The sequence below is a fragment of the Acipenser ruthenus genome, chromosome 4 (genome assembly GCF_902713425.1).
Source record: "Acipenser ruthenus chromosome 4, fAciRut3.2 maternal haplotype, whole genome shotgun sequence".
In the NCBI taxonomy this organism is placed as follows: domain Eukaryota; kingdom Metazoa; phylum Chordata; class Actinopteri; order Acipenseriformes; family Acipenseridae; genus Acipenser; species Acipenser ruthenus.
This window is the reverse complement of record NC_081192.1, coordinates 82,377,540-82,388,880: the sequence shown is the minus strand read 5'-3', so window position 1 is coordinate 82,388,880 and position 11,341 is coordinate 82,377,540. Positions and strand designations below refer to the sequence as shown.

The 11,341-nt window shown below is 36.0% G+C and overlaps 1 protein-coding gene across 1 annotated transcript in view; it reads left to right on the top strand.

Moving 5' to 3' along the window:
• Positions 1-226: 226 nt before the first annotated feature.
• The window catches only part of LOC117399589 (lipid scramblase CLPTM1L-like), a 13,542-nt gene continuing 2,427 nt past the window's right edge, over positions 227-11,341 (top strand). Inside the window, exons 1-13 of the mRNA XM_033998874.3 lie at positions 227-725; positions 1,265-1,359; positions 1,797-1,986; positions 3,354-3,499; positions 3,770-3,848; positions 4,131-4,248; positions 4,435-4,529; positions 5,892-5,976; positions 6,822-6,925; positions 7,583-7,648; positions 8,172-8,222; positions 8,569-8,651; positions 9,873-9,907. Coding sequence (XP_033854765.1) covers positions 561-725; positions 1,265-1,359; positions 1,797-1,986; positions 3,354-3,499; positions 3,770-3,848; positions 4,131-4,248; positions 4,435-4,529; positions 5,892-5,976; positions 6,822-6,925; positions 7,583-7,648; positions 8,172-8,222; positions 8,569-8,651; positions 9,873-9,907 — 1,312 coding nt within the window. The 5' untranslated portion in view covers positions 227-560. The remainder of the gene's footprint in view (positions 726-1,264; positions 1,360-1,796; positions 1,987-3,353; positions 3,500-3,769; positions 3,849-4,130; positions 4,249-4,434; positions 4,530-5,891; positions 5,977-6,821; positions 6,926-7,582; positions 7,649-8,171; positions 8,223-8,568; positions 8,652-9,872; positions 9,908-11,341) is intronic.

Here is an 11,341-nt window from a genome sequence, read left to right as displayed (position 1 = left end):
TGCTCTTTACAATGATGTCCCGGATGTATTACTGTCTCTTGCAGTGCCTGTGTAAAATATATTAAATCTGTAGAGAATATATATATATATATATATATAGTTTAGGAATGCGTAAAATAGTGAGATTTTCTGTCGTGCGTAAATTGGACTATCTTTCAAAACTAGAGTGAAGCGGAAAACATTTTCTGAAGTGTTATTTACTACAGTTACCATAATGCTCTGGGGTAAATTGATCTATTACTTCCCGTGAATCACATCCACCAGGAAGTGCAGAAGAACAGTGACAGCTCGTGAAAACAGCCAGGACTGTGTTAACCTCCAGCTTATCCAAACCCACAGAGTTTAACCGAGAAATGTAATTCTGTATTAAAATCGGGATGTGAGGACTATCTGTAGCACAATGATACCGATTAGCTTTTGTTGTATTTCGTGTTGTGTTCATTTTTTTATTTTTTGTCTTGAACGTGCACCCTCCATATAATTTTGTTTTAAGTTCCGCATTGAGACAAGAAGATATATGCATGTTTAATTGAAGTGTACGCTCTCAAAAAACAAACGGTATGTTTCAGAAGACCTCTTTTACCACCCTAATAATCGGGGTGTTTGTAGTTTATGTGCTACACACTTGCTGGGTCATGTATGGAATCGTTTACACCAAACCTTGTGATGAAAGCAGCGGTGTACACTGTGTTACACCCTACCTTGCTAAGAAGCCCAGGCTTCAGGTTAGTATATATTTCCGGATACTGGTATTATTATGATTATTATTTGTTTATGCATTTGTTTATCTGATTTCGACATTTTGTTTATCATTAATTTATGACTTGATTTAATTTGGTGCATATGAGGAAGCTGAAATGCTGGGGTAGGGTTTGCTGCTGCAGTTTAAATGATCTTACCAAAAAGTCGTTGTTTATGCAGTTTTACAGCACTGATTCTGGCTGCTATATCAGTGGCACTGCATTTTCTACTTTTTAAAATTGTATTTTATCATGGGTTTATGCGTTTCACTTACTGCAATGGGGGAGGGAACATTTCAGATAGGCTACTATCAGGTTAAATTATATTAAGGTTTAAACAATGTAGAATATGTATTTATAAATTTATTTTTTTACTTCAATTAACACCATACTGTTAAAGAAAATCAGCACTTAAAAAACAAGCAAATAACAAACATATAGGCCATTTATTACAACGATTTGGTTGTAATATTGCCATTGCCAATAAAAAAAGAGACAATAAAGGTTGTGTTTGTTTTTTTCAGCTCAGCATTTACACATCCTTGAAGGCTACAGGCGATGGAAATCCAAACCTAATTTTGAACATTGAAGACTTTGATATACATTCCAAGTTTGAGAGGTAAGCAGTTTAATCTTTGGGTGAGATACGATTTAATGATTTAGCATTCAGGTCACCATCAGTAATATCCCTGAATTGAAATGCACAAACTATGTAGACTGGTGCATTATTTTGTTTTACTTGAAATAACAGGACCTTTATAATTTAAAACTTTATCCTGTATGTGTTCTTGACCGTTTTTGTCAGTGTGTGTGTCTGTTAGTGTTTGTTATCCTAGGAATTGCTGTTACAGTTATGGATGGGTCACTGCAAATCATGGCATGTTTAAATTCTATAACCACATGTTTAGCATAGTTTGTACAAGGTATTGATAAAGGGTATTATGTGCTTAGCGACTTAAATTTGGCAAGATTTATTTTGGCTATGTAATCTAATGTTCTGTTTACTGGCTTCATTGTTTTTTTTTGTTTTTTTTGTTTTTTTTTTTCTAAATAAAGGAAAGTAAATGTTTCCATACCAAAGAAGACCAGAAACAATGGGACCTTGTACACATATGTGTTTGTCCACCAGGCTGGTGTCTCTCCGTGGCACGACAACAAGGAAGTACACCTTGTCGCCCAGTTGACCTCGTACATGGTGCTCAAACCTCAGGAAGTCAACCTTATCAGCGGAGAGGATCCCACACAGGTAGATGGCACAACAAATATTTAAAAAGGCATTCATAACCTAGGTAATATTTTAATTTTGCAAATGTAACCACGTTTGTTGTGCTTATCACAAATTATTGATTATGAAAGAAGTGCATGAGATTTTACAGTAGCAGGACATTCTTTTAAAAATGTACTGCTTCTTTCCTATAAGGAATTGTTAGTGGATTATCTGGTGTATTGACAGCATGGATTCCTAGCATCATGGCACTATTGCATAATCACAACACAACGATTATTATTATTATTATTATTATTATTATTATTATTATTCATTTCTTAGCAGACGCCCTTATCCAGGGCGACTTACAATTGTTACAAGATATCACATTATACATCATTTCACATTATACAGATATCACATTATACATTATTTCACATTATACAGATATCACAACGATTGGAAAGGAGTTCCAAAGGAAGCTTGGTGATAACATTTTAATGGGTGTAAATATGTAAATATATAAATGTCCTTTTTTAACAACATGTTATTTTCAAAAAAGTTGTTTTCTTTTATAACAAAGAATTTGATACAAGCTTAGCAAATAGCACTGCATTGAAGGTAAGATGTTGAAACCTACATTACACATCAAAATAAATCAATGACCGACTGATGTACACAGTCCAGATTTAGTTATGTCCTGCCTCAAATTCTGTGTTTTTGCCTAACCCATATTGAACTGTCACTTTTTTTTTTAATCATACACACACACATATATATATATATATATATATATATATATATATATATATATATATATATATATATATATATATATATAAATGGTCCCCGAGTGGAACATATGGTAGAAGCGCAGCCGCATGGTGCGCAGGGAAAGTCATACAGTGCAGGTTCACTGGCTGTGCGAAGTAGTCCGGTCTTCGCTGGGGACTCAGAAGGGAGCGTTGCATTGGCTCAGGCACTCCCATGGGTTAGGGAGGTAAAACTGTCAGGGACTGCTTCATCGCTCTACAATGAACCCTGATCAGAGATCTGAGCAGACACCTGCAGGGCTGGCCTCTGTCCACTGACGTCGGTAGCTCGCTGACATCCGCTCTCGAGTTCCTGGGTGAAAAAGGAAGCTGGCTTGGTCGTGGGATCGGAGGACGCCCACTGAATCTTCGGGTCTCCTGAGGCATTTGGGGAAATTGCTGCGGTGTGGAGAAAAGCGATTGGGCATTCCAAATTTGGAGAAAATCTGTGGAAAAAGTATAATTGGACACACTAAATAAAAAAATTAATTAAAAAATAACCTTTACTGATTAAGCTGATGTGATGCAATTTATTTTGTATTTGATTTGCCTAACACACTCAAGATAACATATCTTTTAAATTGGATTTTGCAGCAGTCAGAACCACACAGAAAGACCACCAATGTCCCCGACAAACCAGTTGCTCACTGGAGGTCGCGTCTCACTTTTAACATCATGGCTGATGACTTCTCTTTTGATGGAGAATCTCTTCCGGGTGATGTGCACCGCTACATGAAGATGTGGGTTACCCATCAGAGATTTGTATGGTTTTACTGAATTTATTTTGAAAACCGCTTTAAGGTTGTATGCAAATCTAGTCTAGCTTGACTTCTCCTTAGACCACAAAGAATTCTGAAAACTTCCATTTTGCTTAAAGGCTTTGTTGGCAAATTTAACTCCATATCTACAATCTCAAAATGTTATCCCTACTATGCAACTCATATTGTTTTGTCATGTACTAAAACAGCTTTTTAGATTATATTTCTGAATTTCTTTTTCATGTAATTCAGACTGCAATATGGAAAAAAAGTGCAATATCTGCCCATACTGTTTGTCGACCTCCTGAGCAATCGAGTGAAGGATCTGATGGTACGTTTCTTCATATAATCAATATTGAGTACACTTAGAGCCTATTTGGAGACATGTACACTGAAAATTAGATTGGCCTGCTACTGAAATACAAAATGCATAACTACTGTATTTTTGGCCAGCCAGTGTGTTACTTCATTGTGTGTTTCATTTTGAGCCAAATGTAGATGTTTAAAGGTGAATGTGCAGTGCACAGGAATTAAAAGCATAATGCAGACATTAATCTCTTACATCAATGTTTTCTCTATTTAAAAAAAACAACAACTCTTGTTTTCATTGTAGGTGATAAACAGTTCTACAACAGAATTACCTCTCACAGTTTCCTATGATACAATTTCACTGGGAAAACTCAGATTCTGGATTCACATGCAAGATGCTGTCTATTCATTGCAACAGTTTGGTAAGTGCACCTTGAAAGCAGACCAAATAAAATGGAATCTAATCCTTTAGAACAGCGAGAAAAGATTTCAGAAACAGTAAATAAAAAAATTAACCAGATTGTAAGTTTTGTTGTATAGAGGCAAAGTGCAAAATCTGTATGTGTTTTATGTTTTACGTGGAGAATTCAATTTCAGTATAATTTTAGGTTTCACAGAAAAGGATGCAGATGAAATTAAAGGGATCTTCGTAGACACTAACCTCTACTTCTTGGCTCTGACATTCTTTGTGGCAGCTTTTCATGTAAGTCGCAACTGTCACTGTAGGATTGAAAATGAAAATGCAAAAACATGCATTCTCTAACAGGTAATTTTGTTTTCCATTAGATTCTATGTATTTCCAATGCAGCATTTTAAAATACATTCTGGTATACATTTAAATTGCATGCAGCAAATTCACATCACTCTTTTTTACCATGTAACTGTTTTTGTTTTCTGCATCTGTACATCAGGTTGCACAGCCTTACTTCATGTTGTATAAACTGTTGAATCGTGCATTACTTAATGCTTACACCAAAACATGTTGATCAAAAACATTCTTTGTAGCTCAGCAACTGACTGACTGACTGACTGAAACAGCAGTAATTAGAATTTAAAACAAGGGAAATGGGCAACAAAGGACATCGTTAGTCAGAATAATGTGATGGACTAATGCTGAGAAGTGCTGCAAACAGTAAAAATACACTCATACCAATTGTTTGCTGATGCTGTGGTGTACGATCCAAGTTTCATGTTAACCATATGTATCGGTTTGCAACACGTTGCATTTTCCTTTAAGCTCATGAACTGGTTTCAAAATGATTCACATTTCCTGTTCAGAAAATTTACACTGCAAGTTAAAGGGGGACCATTCTTTTCAGGTTTTCACTGTGCTGTTTAAAAGTTATTAGTTTACTGATTAGAACCATGACTAGTAGGTTATTTTCATTGTTGAATCTGGTAATAAGGGCCAGGTATTCCAGCAATCCTTGGAAAACGTACCTTGTGTGAGCTGAGAGAAGTACATCCAATACCTATAATAATGGGTGGGGATTTAAAAAATAAAATACACAATTGTGTATAAAAAGCACAAAGACTACAAGAGGCTGTGTGGTCCAGTGGTTAAAGAAAAAGGCTTGTAACCAGAAGGTCCCCGGTTCAAATCAAACCTCAGCCACTGACTCGTGTGACCCTGAGCAAGTCATTTAACCTCCTTGTGCTCCATCTTTCGGGTAAGACGTAGTTGTAAGTGACACTGCAGCTGATGCATAGTTCACACACCCTAGTCTCTGTAAGTCGCCTTGGATAAAGGTGTCTGCTAAATAAACAAATAATAATAATAATAAAAAGTAATTCTGAATAGTTTTCCTAAGCAATGGGACATCTTCTGGTGCTAGGCAGTTTTTGTTTATCTTTTTTATTTTAGTATACAGCTAGCACTAAAGATTATAAAACACTGCACAGGCTTACTTTAGGAACAGATGTTTTAAAAACAGTATGTTGTGTGTGTGTATATATGTGTATTTGTGTGTGTGTGTGTGTATATATATATATATATATATATATATATATATATATATATATATATATATATATAATATTAATAAGCACTCTTGACATTTTGCAGCTACTATTTGATTTCCTTGCCTTCAAAAATGATATCAGCTTCTGGAAGAAAAAAAAGAGCATGGTTGGCATGTCCAGCAAAGCAGGTAAAAGCATGAGGCAGTCCAGACCAGTGGGTTTCAACCTTTTCATCTCGAGTACCAGTGTTTCACCACAATCAACAACTGAGTGGCTGCTTTGGTTCTCCATCAGTAACTTTGAAAGTTCACAACAAATACCTCTCCCTCATAATTTCTCCTTAAACATTATGATAGTGTGATTAATGGGGTATTGTGGTTTATATCATCATAAAGAACAACTGCCGGTGTCATGGCAAATTCCCCCCCCCCCCCCCCCCAATAAAAGTATATTAACAAACGTTGTTAATACGTGTCAAAACAACCAGCAATATTGGTGTGTCTGTATGAAACCAAATTAGTTAATGTATTTAAATTAGGTTCACGTGCAAAAACATATTTTCTTTTTATTCTGCTCACTCTGAATAGTGAAACAAAATCATCGCCACTTGACTCATTTAGGACTACGGGGAGGGGGGAAGAATCTGCCAGCTTGTCCTGTACCAGTACTGGTACGCGTACCACAGGTTGAAAATCACTGGTCTAGACTATTGGCGTGAATGAATGGCAGGATAATGTAACTGTCACACTCGGTGTGTAATTATTAAAAAACAGGTTTGTGTTCGTCAATCTCTGGTAGAACCACCACAACCATAGTTTCTGTTACCATAGGGTTATTTTCAAAGCTTGGAAGGTTGATGTACTAACTAATTTTCAGGGGTAGAGATATGTTTATTTTGTGTTAACTTTTTTTTTGTTTGTTTTTTAAACTATCTTTAGTCTGGTCAGTTTTCTTGTCGCTAAATAGCTCCTTTTGTTTTAAATTTGAATGCCAAGATTGTAAATATGATCATTGTCATTGATTTTTATTCCAGTGCTTTGGAGATGTTTCAGTACCATTGTCATCTTCCTCTACCTGTTGGATGAACAGACAAGTATGCTGATTCTCATACCAGCAGGGGTCGGTTCAATCATAGAGGTATGGTAGCTTTTTTGTGTAGCATAGAACTAAGTATTGACACAAACAATTGTTTTCTTTCCAGATTTCCATTCTTTAGATCCCTGGCCAGTGAATTTAGAGAGTGTTTTGCAAATAGAACTAATTCATTGCCTCTGTCACGACAAATGTCTTTAACCCTTTACCATATTGAAACTATGTCTTAACCTGTGGAATAACATAAAATGAACTGTTGAAATAGGCTCGCAGTATCAAAACAAGTGTTAAATGCTTAGTTTCTAAATTGCAGTGTTCTTCTAACTAATCTGTTTCCTGTTGAATAGTTTCATTTTCTACAGTAATAAGGTACCCGCAAGTACTAGCAAAACCATAAAATATATATATATATATATATATATATGCAATCTGCATACAAATGTATATATATTTTTTTCTTTTTACCGGTTATGTGGGAACTATGAGGAATATTGTCATGGCGTAAAATGAACAAGAGAAACCGGGGTACAACACCTGGGGTACTGCATGGTGTTTATTTTAATAATCTAAACAGCAGCCGTTCCTAATATCACCACCATAAGACTGGTGCTGTTTTAGATTGCAACTGCTTATCAATTGAATTGACTCCACGGTGTTTTAATCTTCATGTAAACAGTTTTTTTTATACTTTTTTCATTACAGGTCTGGAAAGTGAAGAAGGCTTTTAAGATGCAAATTCACTGGCATGGCTTGAAACCGACATTCAAGGTTCATAATTATTTCTTCTTTTTAATGTTGAGTTTACCTTTTAAAATGGTATTTCCACTGTTGGCTAATTTGAGACAAACAAACTCCTGTTACTATTGTCCTGGTATAGTACAATTGAGGTATTGACCTCTACCCACACTGTGTATTGGATTTCAGCCAACCTGAAGCGTTTGCCTTCTGTTGGTGATCAATCTGAACACAATTTATTTCCTCCTGAATACTTTTGACATCCAGCTACTTACAATAAAAAAAAAACAACTTAAAACTACACAGCCAGGCAGGATGCAAAGATTACTGCTTGCAGGGCGTTCCCTCGTGTGTTAGACAACCAGCAGCACTGTTTCTGTTACTCAAGACTCTCTTCCTGATCTATCTCACTCATTTTAGTTACTCAGTATGTCACCAGGATCTTTTGATTTAGAGATCTTCTTGTTTGGAGGGTAAACCTAGTGCAAGAGATTAACAGAACTGTAAACAAGGTACATGACTCCATGTAACAACCTATTTTGTATTCTCTTAACAGTTTGGAACATCTGATGAATCTGAGAGAAGAACTGAGGCATATGACACCCAGGTATAAGATAAGTGTGATGTGTGTTTTGTTTAATTCACTTGAGTTTTGACCGGCTCTATAAAGCCCTTTCAAACAATCAAATACCATTTTAAATGGGGTATACTATGAGGTACCAGCCACTCAAATATTTACATATGAAAATGTACTGTAGAGTGTTGCATTGTCATTCATACTATTGCCTTGTAATTAGTAGGGAAGAAAAAGGTTTGCGTTTCAAACTAATTCTATAGATATAAGAGAATCGCTGTATTTCATCACCGTTTGTCAGACCAATGGTGTATTGATTAAAAGATCCAGATGTTGAGATCCACAATTGTTTAATTTTTTTTTGTTTGTTTTGTTTCAGGCAATGAAATATTTATCATATTTGCTCTATCCTTTGTGTATTGGAGGAGCAGGGTACTCGCTTGTGTATGTAAAATACAAAAGGTAAGAATCCTGATTTATACTTTTTGAAAAAATATAATTAATAATTAGTTTGTATCAAAAAATATATATATGTGCTAACTTCACTATAACGAACCGCCATGGGACCTGGAGAAATGTCCGTTATATCAGGGTGTTCACTATTATGAGAGTTGAAAGTAAATATAATGCAAACTCCTCTATTAACCAAAAAATCTATTAACAACAAAACAGCATACCTTAAATCGAAATTCAATTTACTCAAGGACAAAAAACAGCATACCTTAAATGGAAATTCAGTTTACACAAGGGGGTGCAACTTTATTTGAGCTGTGTACTTTTGCTCCACAGTTTATTTAAATAAATTTTATTTGAACTGTGCAAGCAGAAAGTGTCAATCATTCCCCTCAGCCTCGCTCACTTCCATCGAGGAAATCGGGGCTTGCTCTTGCTGTCTTCTGACACATTCAGCCAATCGCAGCTAACTTTAGTTGGAACCAAAAACTAACATTCAACAGATGACGAGCTCCAAGCTTTACAGAAGGACCGGGCTGAAGTTAGTTACTTATTCCCGATTCGAGGGCTGAAGTTAGTTACTTATTTGCACAATTACGTATTGAATATTAGCTCACATTGTAGGGGAATTCACATAGATAGTCTGATGTGCCACCTCAAGCATTTCTCTTCAACATAAAGTAGATTGCAGAGTGGCATTCACAGGCTATGCTGTGAAATATACACACACACCCTTCTTTTCCTGCATATTCGCTCACATTGCGAGGGCTTTGCCACCTCAAGCTGGGTGTGATGTTGAAGGTTAAGCAATTGTCTTGCAAATAGAGTACGGGGTGTAGTGACATGTACAGTACATTTAAGTGCTATTTAGTATGAAGTTACCTCCTCATTCCTGGTTGCAGTTTGTGGGAAGATGGCAGGCAGGCAACGATTGCATATGTCATGCATGATTAACACTGCAATAGGTTATCTTTGAATTTGCCAACCATGGTCTTTTGTTTTCACTGAGAGTAACACATTCACACTGGAGAACGTTTAGTGTCAGTCAGTACTGAGATCGCTGTATTCAGGTCGATCCTGGTAAGATCGTTCTAATAAGACTAATTTCCATTGAGAATCGTTTCTTGCTGTTGGGATCGTTAAAAAATGGAGGTTCGTTATAGTGAAATTAGCCTGTATATGTGTATATTATTGCAATTAACAATCTTACTTGATTTTATTTTTTCACAGCTGGTACTCTTGGCTAATCAACAGTCTTGTAAACGGTAAGCCATGTGTTTTGCTAGCCTCACAAAGCAATACTATTCCAGGTTATTTATATGATTCCTGTTTTAAAAAAACAAATGTATTATCTGACGTAGAGGTTTAAAATCACTTTATGATGTATCATGAAAGATTAGGATTGGCAGAGTTTCATAAATCAACCTTCTTTGACAAAATTTCTATGTCATAATAGCATATATATTGGTGCATTTACACTTGCAACACAGACCAGAGCTCGCTTAGTCGATCAGATTAAAAGATTCTTATTTGAGCCACCCCGTTTATACTCGAGCACAGACCTAAACTGGCTTTGGTCCCGTATGCACGTGCACAGCCCCAGAACTGTAGTGCGTGCCCGATGTCATATCGACCACCCCTTGCGTGAAGACATTTCCCCTCTCCAAAACAGAGGTGAAAGTGTTCAAGTCAACTACAAGCCTGCAATTTGTGTCACCTTGTGTTTTTCTACTTCAAGGTGGTCGTTCCATGCTAATTGAGATTTAGTGGATTCAAATGGAGAGAAGCATTGAAACTTTGCATAGTGGAAATTTAAATACATTTACACTTCAGTCTGACAACTCTTGTATGTAAATGTAAACAGTAACTCCTGTTTATTTTCTTACCCATGAACAAGACTTATTTTTGCTATTCAACAAAAGCAAAACTCATTCAGTTACGTTTATTTACCATATACTAACAACACATTATGGTACTGTCGATACAATTTTAAAAATAAAGCCTTTCATAAATCAAAAGATTTCCTTCTAGGGGCGAGAAGTTATTTTGGACCTGAAGCTTGTGCTTCTACATATATTCACATCTATGGTTACCAGCTTTCTTAACTGGGACTTTATTTTTTATTTTATTTTTTTTTCCTTCAATTCACTGACACCGTAGCAACTCGGAAGCCTTAAAAAAACAATATATAAAAACACACAATCATAATTTAAAAATTAAACGCCAGGTGTATTTATTGCAGATCATAACAACTCCTTTTCATTCTATTGTCATGTAATCAAAACTTAAATGTACAAAAAGCTAGATTAGAAAAAATCGATCAGCTATTACCATTTAAACATGTGATGTACACAATCAGAATTATTAAATGCTTAAGATTGTACATTTTTATTTTGAATGGTGCTAACACAACTAATAATAATAATAAATTAATAATAAATTACTCTTGCTGAGTTTGACGCTAACAGTGGGAGTGTTGCCCACATGTGTACAGGGCAAACGTGAGCCGTCTCCATGACTGCTATGTTCAGTAGAGCAAAAAACAGACCAAAGCCGTCGCAGAGCTCTGCTCTGGAGCAGTACACTTTTAAGATGGCTGGACCTAGGGTGGCTGCGTTTTACACACCAAAAAAAATACCAAAGCCGCATCAAAGCCAGCTTAAAAAATGTGGCTTTATAAATGGGGTATGTCGCCTACG